Genomic DNA, 14,705 nt, shown 5'->3' on the forward strand with positions numbered 1-14,705 from the left:
AACAGGACTTCTTCCTGCCCCAGATCCTGACCCCCCATTGCCCGGGGCTGTGGGGACTACGCACTGCCAGGCTCCAAGTGAGCCCAAGCACCTTGGCCGGGAAAGGGGAGTTCTCCCATCGCCCCCCCGCTCCGTTCAAACTCACTGCTGGTCAGAATCGCAGGAGCCCTGCCCGCACAAAGGGGATGCAGAAGCTGTGTTGTGCCAGTCTCTGGCACGCAACAGTGGGTCCAGCTGCTCTGTTGGAGGGAGGCACTTGGGAGGTCCTCCCCCCACCCTCCAACGCGGGGAAGGGCCACAAGGAGGGCCAGGAGGTGGGCAGCAGCTTCCTCTGCCCGGCACAGGGTGCCCGTTGCTTCCCTGCCGGCCGGCCTCTTCGTGGCTCAGCTCTGCAGAGGAAGCGGCCCAGAGATCTTGCTGGCTTCCTCTCTGCAGCCAGCCCGGGCGGGGAAGGATAGGATGGGGTGGGATGGGGTGGGGTGGGGGAGAGCAGAGGGCTGCTCTGAGCATGATGCAAGCCATTTGGAGCCGAGGGGGAGGGCTGCCAAGGCAAGCTGTGCTCTCTAAACAAGGGAGGAAATGACCGTAGACACGGCATGCCAGCAAGCAAGCAAGCGATCTCTCTCTCTCTCTCTCTCTCTCTCTCTCTCTCGCACACGCAGCAAAAGGAAGTCAAGAGGGGTTTTCATGACACAGAGCTGGATGTCAACGGCTAAAAGGTCGATATTTTCCCTTAACACCCTTTCTCAATGACTTAATCGTGTTCCGTTTGTACAAAAATGCTTCCCAAGAAGAGGAGCCCAGAGGGCGGAGGGGGGAGGAGGGGCAACGTGCCCCAGCCCTGACCTTGTCCGAGGAGTTCTCCACGTAGCAGGGCTCCTGGGGGGCAACCAGCAGCGGGACGAAACCCGAGAGCAGCCGATCCTCCTCCAGGCCCAGCTGGGCCAAGTCCTCGTCAGGGTCCTTGTAGAGGGGCACCTCCGACTGGTTCACGGTGGTCAGAATGTTGCAGAAGTCTGCCAGCGTTGCCCACACGTCCACCGAAGCCCTGTCCGGGGGAAGAGGAGAGACCTCAGCTGCTGGGGGGCCCCTGTGGCCCCCAGCCCCCACTCGCTGCAGCGAGGAGCCTGACCCCCAGAGAGAGAGAGAGATGGGCCTGATCCTTCACCCACCACCCTGGGCCAGTTTCTGCACGAGGCACTTATAGCAACAGGCCAGTCCCAGCACTGTGAAGGGGACCCTGGAGACCTGCATTCCCCCACCAGCTGCCCCCTTTCGCTCAGTGCTGCCCCTAACTCTCAGAGAGGTTCCTGCAGATTCCTGAGCGCACAGGCTGTGTGCATGCCAAGCCCAAACCAACTCCAGGAGTAACTTTCTAGTCCTCACTGCCCTGAGAAAAATCCAGCGTTCTTCTGTACTCTTTGTCTGCCCCTCCCTTGCTCCCTCACTTTAGAAAAGTGTCCCCAATGCTGAATTATCAAAAAAGGAGAGAGGAGTTTTGAGAAGCAGACAATTCTGCACAAACGTAACCTGCTGACATACTATTAGTATAATATTAAAACATTTTGACATCAATAGAGATGATTCTAGCCCAGCACAGACCGAAGAGCAGCCTGAATCACTCTGGACAGCTGGAGAGCCACGTCCCGGGGGCCTTTGGGGCAGGCACCTGAAAGGCATGGGGGCTTCAGCCCCTCCCCAGGAGGACCTTCACTGGGCACCTGATGGAGGCGGGACCATCTACCGGTGGACAAGGAGCATGGTCCCAAAGCACCGGCACTGGGGAGAAGTGCCTGGCGACACAGGGCAGGGGAGCTGCCCCCTTCTCTCCCCACTTCCAGCACTGCAACAGAGCCTTTGGGGCACCCCCAGTGTTGCTTCTGTCCGTAGCTTCACATTTGACAAGCACCCGGCCAAGGTGGCTTTTCCCACCTCGCTGTGGGCAAGCTGAGAGTGAGAAGAGGGCCTTTTTCTCACAAAGGGGGGCGGTGGATGGGGGGTGGCAGGCTGAGGAAACCTCAGAAGTGGCTGGGCTGGCGGGGGAGGGAGGGTTTCCAGCCGTGGTACAGTGGGAGGATGCTGGGCCTTCAACGCTAAAATAGAAAAAAGAAAATGAAACGTAAAACACACTGAAAGCGTAAACATAAGCAGAATGAGAGAAATAGTGAAAATTTGCAAAGCGGGTATAATTTGCCCAAGGTTGTTAAACTCAGCACTGCCCCATTCCAGCTGCAGGGCGCTGCTGGGGACAGGCACAGGAGCTGGCGACGGCTCAGATGGGCAGGGCAGGGGGCTCCTCAGCCCCAGTTAAAGGGGGGAAACTCAAGAGGGGCCTTTTCACTGCAAGGCGGAGGGGGCAGGAAAGGGGGCTGACTTTGAGCTAACCTTCTCTGGGACAGGCTGGAAAGGCAGGGAGGAGGCTTCCAGCCAGGCCCCCCCCCCGCCAGAAAGCTGCTCCAGGTGGACAATCTGCACTCATTTATTTGCTGGAATAAATGTGCAGGACGGGTGGGGGAGCATCGTGCTGAAACGAAACATCTTGCATTCACGATAGTCCTGGGAGTGGGGCGGAATCAGCTGCCATAAATCAAACCCCAACTCTGCATCTGCACACCCAAGCCAGAGGGCCCTGGGACCCCTGCCCAAGCTGCTCCCTTCTCCCAATGGGTGAGAAGGCCTGGATGGTGGGGAGCAGCGCAGAGGAGGAGGGACGCTTGGCTCGGACACTGCAAGGGTTAAAGGAGAGACCCCCTTGTCTCAGGGTGCGCTCCTGCCCCCTGGCCCTGAAGCGGATGGGTGAGGAGGCCCAGGCAGGACACGAGAGCCCGTGGGTTGTCTGCCCGGGGACCTGCCTGGCCTTGGGAACCTCGCCTTTCATCCCGCTGGCGGTGTGACCCAGGGGCCAGGCTCCCTGCTGAACACCCCCTTCAGGAGCCTGGGAGCAGGCTGCAGGGCTATGGCTCCCTCCTTTTCCACTTGGTCTCAAGCTCTGGCTCGCCTGGCCACCAGCTTTTCTCTTGCTCTTCCTTGGTCAGAGAAGAAAAAGCCTGGGGGCCATAAAGTGCCTCCCCCACCTGACAAGCAGCACCCCAAGGGGTCCACTAGGGCCCCGACCGGGAGCCCCCCATGGCAAAAGCCAACCTGGGGGTGGAACAAGCAGGACCCAACGGCTTGGTGCCAGGAAGGGAATGTTGCATGCAGACCAACGTGGCTGGTGCCCCAGCGGCGTCTCTTGGCCCCTAGCCAGGTCCCTCGACATACCAGCTCCCGGCTCCCCAAATGCTCAACCAGCTGGGCCAACAGCCTGGTCCCCGTGATGTCTCAGAGCCACTGGCCCAGGAGAGAGGCCTGTCCCGGGAGAAGGCCGCTTCCCAGCAGCTCTCTCCTTCCGGGGCCCCGGGGGAGCCAAGCCCTGCGCCCCTGCCACGGACAGACCAGGCGCTGCAAAGGCACCCTCCGCTCTCCTGACTCCTGCTACGAGAAGCATCGCTGCCTTCTGAGCAAGCCTTTCTTTTCAGGCATCTCCCACCAGAATGCGGGAGACGTGGATTTGGGGACCGGTTGTGAGAGGCCTTGATGCCACAGGCAACGTGGCCTGAGGCTAGAGCAGAAACCAGTTTCTTGAAAGAAACCAGGCCAGGTAGGATTCGGTGGCCCCCGAGCTTGGCAGCCGGGGCCATCTTCCGTGCACCTCCGCAGCTGCTCAGTGCTGGGAGAAACCTTGACGGTCCATCCAGACTCCATGTCTTTAGATTCTGCTGTGAGGATGCAAAGTGGGGGCCGGAGAGCTCCTCCCACTTGGCTCACCTGCCTGCTACCCCAAACACAGGCTTCCCTCCGGAGCCCTGGGAAATGCCTGCTTCCCTTGTGCCCCACACCTGGCGTCAGCAGTGCCACCGCCCCCCTCCAAGAGCAGAGCGGGAGGGAGTGGAACGCAGCCCCTTTCCAGGCCGGGGAGAGATGCAGGCCAGCGCCAATTAGGAAGATCTATAGCATCAGGACACGGAGGGCCCGGGCAGCCTGGTGAGGCGCGGAGGGCTCTCCAGAGTCCCAGCTATGTTTCCCATTATGTAACCCTGGTCATGGGCAGGCCGCCAGGCTCCAAATGAAAAAGAGACTCTGGCTTGGCACGGGCTCTATTTTCCTATCCTCATTCAGGGTCAGCGGAGTGTCATACAGCTGCAGAGAAAGCTCCGGGGATTAAACCTGGGCATGGCTCCAAAGCCCGAGACCCGGGTTCAAGTACCAGCTGAAAGCAATAAACCAACTGCCGCAGCTGGGCTGAGTTTAGCGGCCACGGAGTCGCGCTGGCTCCCTGGGAACCGACTGCCAGCCGGGGGACAGGAGAAGCGGCTGCTGCACCAAGGCTGTGTTGGGCCGGCCACAGAGGGAGATCTGCTCTTTGCCCCTTGCTTGAGAGTCCCCCCCTGCCCTCCCCAGTGTTGTTGCTCTTCAGCGGGAGGCAGCAATGGGAATCAGCTCTATCTCAGCTAGCTGAGGAAGAGCAGGGGATGTCTCAGGTCCTCCCCCTCCAAAACCAGGGCAGGGGGGAGAAACGCACCCACCCATTCCTACAGCCCAATGCAGTGCCCAGGGTGAGGAACCAGGGGCTGCTCCGATCCCAGGGAGTGCCCTGACCGTTCCCAGGGCCCCGTCATCGGTGGTGTTGCAAAGGAGACCGAAGGGGGAAGAGCATGGAGATGAGGGCACCCAGACCGAGGCAGGCGGGCAGGCTGGCCCTTCAGCTTGAGTTTCCTGCCTTGCCAGGCAACAGTCCTCCCCCTCTCCAGACAGAAGAGCCTGGGGAAGCCCCTGGCCAGCCCACAATCTGGGTGGGTGGTTGCCTGCTGATGGGAGCCAGCTGTACTGGCCCCTGGGCCCTTGGAGGAGCAGCAGGAAGGCGCTGCTGCCCCACACCTGGCACCCCGCCTCTGCTCTGGGCCTGAGCTCCTGCCTAGGAGGGCCCACCGTTCACAGGAGAGGGCAGCAGCCCGCCCGCCCTCCCTTCTTCCCAGCCAGCCAACAAACAGAAAACAGACCCGTCCTTCTCCCCAAAGTGGGGCCCGGCACTTCCTGTGTGAGATTTCCATTTCCTCGGCCAAAATGAAAAAAAGCCAAAAGTGGCAGCGGGAAAAGGGGGAAGGAGCTGGGGCTGGACAGATATCCTGCCTGCTCTGCTCAGGAGGAGGAGGAGGACCCTTTCTCGCTGAAGCCCCCCAGCCTTCCCTACCACCCTGGGGGGGGGAGCACCAAGGGCATGCCTAAAAGGAACTGGGGAGGGGGCTTTGCTCCCCAAAGGAAAACTGAGTTCAGCAGAACAGTTAGCCTTCCCTAAGCAGTCTGGCAAGGCTCTCCCAGGACGACCCACCCCAAGAAGGGGGAACAGCCTTCCTCCTCCAGTGAGGGTGGAGTGCCAAGAATCACCTCGCTCTTCCAGGATCTCAGCTGAGAGGACGGGGCGCCATGCTGGGCTCAGAGAGATCGAGTTCATCCCCATTTACCCACAAAACACACAGTGGGTGTGGGTGTGTGAACAGAATGAGAAAGGGGGAGCATCAGCAAGGTTCAAATGGGCCAGGTCAGAGGGAGCAGCTGCTCCCTGGTGCCCATTCAGCGGGGCCCCAGGACGCCTTTCTTCTGGACCGGCCTAGAGTTGCGGAGGGGGAGAGGTGCCCAATTCCACAAGGAGCCAACGTACGACTGGGGAAGCTCCAGCGCGCTGGGTGGAGGATTCCAGGTGTCCGAGTGGCTGAGCATCCAGTCCGACCAGACCTTGATGCTGGGAAGGAGCTCTCTCAGATCCGGCGGAAAAGCGGAGACCTTGATGTCACCGTCTCCGGCGTCTCCCTGGGCTTGAGCTGCTGCAAGAAAGGAGGGGGACAGATCAGAGTGAGCCCTCCCCTGGCTTGTTGAGGCATGCAGGAAACCCTCTGGGGGGAAACTAGCACAGGGGCTCCCCAAGGCTGCGGTCACACAACACCCTTGACCAGCTGCCTTCCCACCACAAGGTCACGGGGTGGGACCCAGGATGTCAGTGCCTGCCCTCTGCAATACCCCTCTGAGATTCAGATGGCGGCCACCCCAGCCCTGTTTAAGTGAGCCCTTAAAACCTGCCTGGGTCAGGATGGAGGGGAGACCCTTGTGGGAGTCCTTTTGGATCATATATTCAGTCTTTTTTCTACAGTTAAATTCTGCAAGCAGCCCAGAGTCATACAGACTGGGGCAGCCTAAGAAATAAATACTTAAACAAGCAAGCAAGCTGGATGCTCTAAACAATTTTTTTTGCATGAACCTGGCTCAACTGCTTCCTTTGTAATTCAGAGCACTGAGCAGACCAGGAACCCGATTAAGCAGGTTGTGTGAGCAGCACCGTACGGTGTGGCTGGAGAGGGTGCTGAAGGCTTAAGCCCCCGTGCTGGAGCTGCCTCTCCCCACCCAGAGGGAGACTCACTGGCTTGGACAGAAGCGCCCAGCTCTGGCCATGACCGCTTGGGCCAAGCACAAGGCAGCAGAAGCACCAAACCGAAGGGAGGGACCCCCGCTGGGCTTGCAGGGCGCCGGCTGCAGAAAGACGAGGAAGGAGCAGTCCTCTGCCTGATGCTGCTGGGGGGGCAGCCCCCAGGGTCCCGGGGCTTGCTTGGTGCTGGCTGTCCTCGGGCCCAAGGAGAACCTCTCCTGCCCGGCTGGCCACGGGGGCCCCGCCCATCTGGGCTGGGGAATATGGGGCTGGTGGCCACTTCCTCACAAGCTGTTTCTACTCCTGAGCAACTGAGGTTGCTGTAGCTTCAATGAGAACCGCTTTTAAAATGCACTAAACCGAGCCGGTAGCAGAGCCCGGGGCTATTTTTATCGCGGACCTGAGAAAACCAGACTCCGCCAACTGCGTTCTGTCTGTGCTGTGTGGTAACATATAAAAACATATAGTTTTTAAACTTAAACAAGCAAACATTAGGCCGAGAGCAGGATGGTGTTTTCGCGCCTTCCTCTGCAGGTTGTGGGGAAAACACCTGCTCTGCAGACTCTGGCTGCAGGTTTGTGCCAGGACAAGATGGACTTGGGAAGTTGGTTGTGGCAAGCCGGGCACACCAGGCCACCGCATTCAGCCAGACACTGGGCACAAGGAAGTTACACAAGTGCAGTGAAGTCCGCTCTGCCCAGGTTTAGGGGCTGGCCCGTTGCATGAACACAGCTGCGGCAGTCCCAGCTTCCTCCTCGGCCTTTCCAGCTCAGGGCGTCTGGCCTTGTGCAAAGGGAAAGGGCCTCCTCTCCCTGGGCCCTGGAGAGGTTCACTGAATGCCAGAGGGATCTGATTCCCAAGACGGGCCCCACAAAGAGACTTCCATGTTGGCCTGACCCGCTGCTGCTGCGGGTTCCTCTCCAAGGCTGGATCTGTACTCCCCTGCTAGAGACCAAGACCCCCTGGCTAAATGGGTCCTGGACAGGCTGACCGGCATCTCTGCCCTTGCCCAGAGCGTTGGAGGTAGCAGTGAGATGGGGGTGGGGAAGTCCATGCCACTGCAGCCCCCCAGAAGAAAAGCACCAGATCTGCAGCACACAGGGCAAAGGTGCCCGAGGGAGTCCAAAGCAGCATCTCCTGAAGAGATGCGCTGGTGCCACCCGCCCCTTGTCTTACCCAGGGAGACGTCTTGCAACAGCCGGGCGCACCGCTTGACCAAGACGGCAAACATGGCGAGGCCCAGGGCGGAGGCCTGCTCCTGGATTACAGAGCGGCAGTCTTCAGAGAGGCATTCTAGGAGGCAAGCAGGAAGCTGGTGAGCAGGGGGGAGGGAGGGAGGCCAAGCCCGGTGGGCACTGTTCCCTGGTGGAAGGGCCTTTCTGGCTGCTGGATTCCGGCCCACCCCACCGGACCTTTCACCCCATCCAGGCTGTCAGCCCTCAACTGCCCAGAGAGGAAAGGGGAGCAGCCCCCAGCAAGACCCTACCCTGCGCCCCACTCTTTCTCAACCCATATCGCTTCTGGGGTGCTGGGAGGAGGCTCAGCTGCTTTACAGGGCATCGTATGGGATCGGCGTGCTGCCTTGTTTAATTGCCTTCTCGGTGGTTGCTGTCCTAAGATCTCTGACATTCGGCAGATAAAGGAATTTTTTAAAATTAGCCCTGCTAGTTGCCTAAAAATTTGCTCCTCCTCTGTTCTTATGAAGGATGGTAAAAGTGGGGAGGAAGAACCCAGATTAGCTCAGAAGGAGCACTTTGACCCCCCCAAGAGATGGGCCACCTATGCCCACACGGGGGGCAGGCACAGAGACAGGAGAGGCAGGCTTGGGGCTCCCGTACGCCACGTCGGCCCGTGAAGCACATGCGGGACGAAGCGCCAGCTCTGCCCCCAGAAAACATGACCCGCAGCCAGCCGTGGGAGACGTTTTATTATGATGAGTGCTCCTTACCGGTATTATTTATTGATTTAAACTCAGGCAAGACAGTTAGCATTTTTTTATATGCCGAAAACTAAAAAGTAAATATTGGTCAATTCAGTTAAACGCCAGACAAAGGCGAGTGGACGGAGCCAAAGCCAGCTCCCGAGGGAGCACAGGAGAAGGGAGAACGCCCTCCACTGCAGGGGCTTCTTCAAGAGGGCCTCTCCGCCGATATCCATCACTGGACAAGTTTGCAAGACCTGACACTCAGGCCCTCGGGTTTTCAGCGCTGAAATGATTGATTTCTGAGGATGTGCTCAGCAAACAACTGGCAACCAGGACAGATGTTCCAATACAGGTATCGCACTGTCCCTGGGCTCCACACAGGCTTGCAGCCTGGCTCCCACGTTTTCCACCAGATCCAACTTCCAGAGACTTTTCAAGGGGAGCCCCACGTGGACCAGGTTGCAGTAGCCAAGACAAGATGCAATCTAGGCGTGGATTGCTAGCCATAAGTGTGCAAAGGTGCTCCCTTGGAGCGGCAGGGAGAGCAGGATCCAAGGAGCATCCCAGGAGGAGCAAGCTCCATCCCCAAGAAGCTGGACCGCCCCCTGCAAGTCCAGTGTCCTGCCCCTTCTGCTCTGAGTTCCAGCTTCTCCCCTCTCCTGTTTCCAAGGTGAGGAACCATGCCAGGGACCGACTGCAAGCCACAGAGCTGGGTACCTTCAGCATGTGGATGGAATTGCCCCAGTGCCCCTTGCTAGCTGTTTCATGTAGCTGCCAGACAGCAAACCCCCCAGTGCTACTTTCTGGACATGGCCAGGAAGAAGGGCCAGAAGCACTTCAAAATGCAGCCCCACCAGCGTCCTGAAGGTTACGATACTGAGCCAGCTGCGTGAGAAGCCAGTTCTGGGCTGCCTGAGAAGAACCATTTCTATCAACGGGAGGGAAGTCCTTATGCCACCGAACAGACCACGCTTGGGGTCCTGCAAACACTACTGTCTTCCCAGAAGGACCCTGACAGGTTGGAGAGGACTCGGAGGCAGCCACAAAGCTGACCCAGAGGTCAAAGGACAGATTGAAATAAAACTCTTTTCCACAGGACCAGAAATGAGGACCAGAAATAATGGAGGTAAACTGCAGGTACCTAGATTTTCCTTAACTATAAGGAAAAGCTACTTGAGAATACGATCTGAACCCACCTCTGGACCTTTTTAGGAAAGGGCAGGACAGCGATGTCTCAAGGATGGCTTAACTGCTTTTTCTGGTCTTTGGGGCTTCCTCCGACTCCACAATTCTCTCGGTACCCGGCATCTGCGGCAGGAGGACTTTGAGTACCACTCCTCAGCCAAAAGGCCAACAGAAATGGGCCCAGACCATCCGTACGGCGGTCACCCGGGGAGTTTTCCCCAAGGGGGCTGGGAAGCCCACCAGCCAAGGGAGCCCAGGGGGCACAAGGGGGGGGCTGAGCAGCAAGCTCTGGGACAGGCTAAGAGGTGGCTCAAGCCATCCAGAAACCCCAGTCCTGCCCCAGTTGGAGGGGCTGCTCCCCACTGCCAGGAGAGAGGGGCCAGCAGCATCTCCCTCAGCCTCTGAAGCTTGAAAGGGCACCCTTACAGCAGAACAGCACGACTGGAGGACCAGATGCAGCGCCCCAAACTACTGCTGTCAGCCTGCAATCTTTAAGGGTAGCTGGTAGGAGTGCCTAGCAACTGAAGCATGGAGGAAAATGGCCAATGACACATAAATAATGGGACAGAAGGGGAACATCACTGACTATGCAGGAGGTAACTTCAGGAACTTGTATTGTATTGTATTAAGACACATTAAATCAAAAAGTGTGGCTGTGGCCCTAACCTGACCCTAGGACCCAGGGTCTCTCTTGCCAAACCGCCAGAGCCCAGGGGTGGGGCGGCCTTCCTCCACGGACTACTTCTGACCACGTAAAAGCCATTCTCGCCTGAATTTAATTTCTAGTACCTACAAACCAAAGAGAAAAGCCAGGCTGGGTGACTTGCCTCTTCCTTTCACGAAGTAGCCGCTTCCTAAAGTGAGAACAGCCCAATCTAGCGCAGCAGCGCTTTTTATGGGAGCGCCACGCTCCTCGGGGGCTTGGCTGAAAACCTTCCGAAGGCCACGCAGGGATGGGCAACTTTGGGAACGTGGCAGGGACCTGCTACAGGGTGGCTGGCTGCGCTTCTGGGCTTGGGGGAGAGATTTTGGGGTGGCGGTTATTTTCCTTTCGAAAACCGCTTTAGGCCTGTTCCGTGACCATCTCTATAATTCTGGGGCACCTTCTGCCTCAGAAAGACAGGAAGGCCGCTTTCATTTTCAACTACAGTGGCTAGGGAGGCCCGGGTGGTCTCGGGACCGGCGGTCAGCCCTGCCAGGCTGCCACCCGCCCGGGCAAGGGGCCGCTGGGCTGCAGCAGCTTCCTTTTGGCCCCCGCCGTGGAGGAGCAGCGGCCTTCCGAGCCAGGCCTGGGAGTTCCGGCCGGTCCAGTGCCCAGTCGAGGTCCCGCGCCCCTTCCGCCAGGCTACCTGGGCTGCCTCGTGCTGCCGAGAGGATTCTGGTTTCCCAGAGAACAAAATATTCGTGGAAAACATAAACCAACTGTCGTCAAAGCTGTCGGGTCTCAGGAAGCGGATCGGCCGGGAGAAGGCTGCCATGTGGCCGGATGTTATGCCTTTCTAATTAGCGCTATACATCTTTCAGCGGCAGCCGCAAGTGTCCTTTTGCTGGGAAACAGAGCGCCCAGCCTTGTTATTGTAACTGTCAAGGAGCGCTGAAACAGATCATCGTCTCCGGGAAAAGCGATAAGCGCTTTCAGCCCTCCCCAGCAGGGTGTGCTGGACTCGTCCGGGAGGACGAGGCGCCCTGCCTGCCGAAGGCACCTCTGCCAGGGAAAGGGAGCGGAGCTGGATGCCAGCTCAGGCTTCCCCTCCGAAACAGGAGACAGCTCCTGCTGCCGAGGCCCCTCCCCGGCTGGCCGGGGGGCAGGCGAAGAGGAGGACTCTCCAGCCGACGGGAAAGGAAAGGCGAAAGCCCGGCGCGCAGCACCCTGCTCCAGACCACACCAGCCCCTTGGAGCACGTGCCAGTCTTCAGGCCGCCTGGACCGAAGCAGCCTGGAGAGGGTTGCGCCCCTTTTGCAGAGCCCTTTGGCCACCGACCGGGCCTGCAGAAACGTCCTGGCACCCGCAACCTGATGGCAGGGAAGGAGCGCCCTGCTCCTGGAGAGTCTGCAGGTCCTGCCGCCGGGCCGGGTACCCGTGGCATGCCCAGAACTGCTGAGGGACCCTTTCTGCCCGCCAGCTGGCACGGCGAGGCAAGAGGAGCGTGGCTGACCCCTTCCCTCCCGAGCTGACACACCACCTGGAGGCAGGCGGCTGCTGCCGCTCCCCTTATCTCGGCCTCTCAGACGCTCCACACGTTTCTCCTGTGAGTCACTCCCAGCCAGACACTCCAGCCCGACACCCGAGGCTGCCCCCTTTCCCCACGGCCGGCCTTCCTACAGGAAGTGGGCAAAAGAAGATCCGAGCGGGGGGGCGGGTGAGCTGGCCGATAGGGTTCCCTCTCCCCGACACACCAATGCCCTGGGAAGGGAAGGGAAGGGAAGGGAAGGGAAGGGAAGGGAAGGGAAGGGAAGGGAAGGGAAGGGAAGGGAAGGGAAGGGAAGGGAAGGGAAAGGAGGGGGAGGAGAGGCCGGCGGGTCACCCAAGACAGACTGCAGGCCCTGGGGTGGGGGGGCGGAGGAGGAAGACTCCCAGCCAGGAGCGTCCTTCCACGGGCTCAGCACCGAGGGATGCTGCTACCTCCGCCCTGAAAAACGGGACAGGCCTGAGATGAGGCCGAGGCAAGCGGTGTGAGGAAGACCCCTCGACCACCAGAAAGGCAGGGAGGCCGTGGGGAGAGCAGGGCCCCCTGCAGATCCAGGGCAGCCCTGCCCCCAAGCCAACAAGGCTGACTCCCTCCCGAGAGAGGACCATCACAAGACGCTGCGGGGGGCTCCGCGCTGCCCCCAGCAACCTCCTTTTCGGATCTTCCCCAAAGTAGTGGGGCACAGCGCCAGCCCTGCTGCCCCGACCTTAGAACAGGTCTCGTCACTGGCCCCCAGGCAGCCCGCCGACCCAAGCCCTGGGCGGGAGACCAGCCCTGCTGCCAGGCCCCCTTGGCCGTGCCCGCAGACCTGCAGCCTGCTGTCCTTTCCAACCATAACCCCTGAGCCCAGCTGGCCCTAATTCCGGGCAGGGCCTCGCCGCCCATCCGGCTCGGGGAGGGGGCGGTAGAAGTGAAGCCTGCCAAAACCGGGGAAGGGGCAAGAAGAAGGACGGTGCTCCCAATGGAAGCCATTAGACACTCAACACTTCATTTGTTTCTTTCGCCCCCACCCCCGGGAGCACAACTCTCAGCTCAGGACGTAAGCTCTCCTCTGACGTAGCCAGGAAGCAGCTGCAAAATTGAGGAATCCCTCCTGACATCATAAAAAGGGCCGACGGTTTACAGGAGAAAGTCTAAAAATTAGCGTTTTCCCAGCCATGCCCAGGCTGGGTTGAGGCCTGTGCTGGACGCCGAGCTGCAGGAGGAGCTGCTGCGCCCTCGGATTGCCCGGGCAGGAGCTGGCCCCTCATCCGCCCCCCCGTGCCCTCCTCAGGGGCTGGACCCTGCCAGCTGGCTTCCTTTCCCCCGGGCTGCCAAGCGCAGAACACAGCAACCCCCCGACCTCCCTGCACACACGTACATACCGGCCTCTGGTCCAGAGGGCACGCTTTCCCCTGGCAACGGAATTAACACAGCCTTTTCCCGGAAGTATCTGTGGAATGAGGCTCCCATTTTTAGAACATGTTATTCCCAGAATTTCCTGAAAAGGCTCCTGGAGACATGCTGAGAAGCCATTTCCACATGCTGTGGGCAGAAAGCTGCAGCAGAGAGGGGAATAGCTGGTTCTGGGACGAGCAGCAGTAATCCTGGATGCCAAGGGACCTCTGCGCCACACGCACGTGCCAATCAGCGGGCAGTCCGGGCTTTGGGGGCCTTCTTTTGTTTGTTTTGAAAAGCTGAAGTGCATTGGGAGGTGCCCTCACCCAAATATTGTTAAATAATAAATAAAGTAGTACTCAGTAAGAACAGAAAACAAACCTATTAAGAAGTTAAAACATTCAGAAAAGCAGCAAATATATCAAAGCCCCAAGTAAAACACCAGCACCTTGAAAAGGATGGGGTCCTGTGCACAACCTGTGAGTACCATGAAGCCCCTGCAGCCCCCCAAGCTTTCAGAGCCCCCGTCTGCGAAAAAGCCACATTTCAGGCTGCTTCCGGGGTCTTGGGCGGAGATGGGAAGCCTCCCAGTCACACCCCCTTCCTAAAACGCCAAGGCCCAGCTGGGCCAAAGAAATCTGTGCCCCTCCAGAGCAAGAGGTTTGGGATCTTCCAGGTCAGGCTGCTGCCACGCGGAGCCAACACCTGCCGGAACCCTCTCGCTCTTCCGAGTCCAAGCCAGGGGGTCCTGCGGCTTTCCCAACGCGCCCACCACCACGGTTCGGCTGGCGGCCCAGCTCACCCACGACGACTTTAGCGGCAGAGAGGAGGAGATTCGGAAGGCGAGAGTGTCGAAAAGACAAGGCGAGGAGACAGCTGCCCTCTTCAAAAGCCTGAAGGAGGGTACGAGAGCAGGGCGGGCATAGAAGAGTCACGGGCAGGAAGGCCGGTTCCCATGGAGAGTTTGGGGGAGAGCAGCGGCAGCCTCTTCTTGGAAAGGTTTGATCCGGATGCCCAAGCGGCGCGGGGGCTGGATCCAGAGACCCTCTCCAACGTCAGGATTCTGTCCCTATGGATTTCCCTGGCCTTATGGCTGAAAATCAAGGGCACAGGCACCGGGCTGGTTCTGGTTCCCCTTACAAATTAAGCTTCTATTTATTTATTTATTTATTTATTTATTTATCTGGTTCCCCTTACAAATTAAGCTTTTATTTATTTATTTATTTATTTATTTATCTTGTATGCCGCCCATCTCCCCCACGGGTGACTCTGGGCGGCTCACAATAAAAACAAAGAAATACAATTCTCTCCAAGATGGCTAAAAACTATAAATAATTTAAAAACATATTAAAATACCGTAAAAAACCTCCTCTAATTTTGGCCCTATAAAAATCTGTAAGATACTGGGGGGGGGCAACCCATCATCCCACCAGCCATCTCCACAGGTGCGAGCCCCCCTCTGGCCCCCAGGCCTTCTAGGCCTGAAGACTCTTGAAACAGTGCTTGGACGAGAGCGTTCTCTGACGAAAGGACTCGGGGGTCTTTCTGAGCCGCAGAGATTCAGGGGCTGGAA

At 58.8% G+C, this 14,705-nt stretch overlaps 1 protein-coding gene across 3 annotated transcripts in view; it reads right to left on the minus strand.

Moving 5' to 3' along the window:
* SMG6 (SMG6 nonsense mediated mRNA decay factor) overlaps positions 1 to 14,705 on the minus strand; it is a 74,356-nt gene that overhangs the window by 22,100 nt on the left and 37,551 nt on the right. For 2 of the 3 annotated variants that reach the window (XM_088138657.1, XM_088138658.1), the window contains 3 exons: positions 7,634 to 7,750; positions 5,699 to 5,861; positions 847 to 1,048 (listed from right to left, as the gene is read on the minus strand). In XM_088138657.1, the coding sequence (XP_087994783.1) occupies positions 847 to 1,048; positions 5,699 to 5,861; positions 7,634 to 7,750 (482 nt within the window). The remainder of the gene's footprint in view (positions 1 to 846; positions 1,049 to 5,698; positions 5,862 to 7,633; positions 7,751 to 14,705) is intronic. The other variant, XM_088138655.1, reaches the window with a different exon arrangement.

The sequence above is a fragment of the Python bivittatus genome, unplaced genomic scaffold, assembly GCF_059951505.1.
Source record: "Python bivittatus isolate LINGU-HERP-01145 unplaced genomic scaffold, Pbiv_v1 ctg000240_np1212, whole genome shotgun sequence".
NCBI classification, from domain to species: domain Eukaryota; kingdom Metazoa; phylum Chordata; class Lepidosauria; order Squamata; family Pythonidae; genus Python; species Python bivittatus.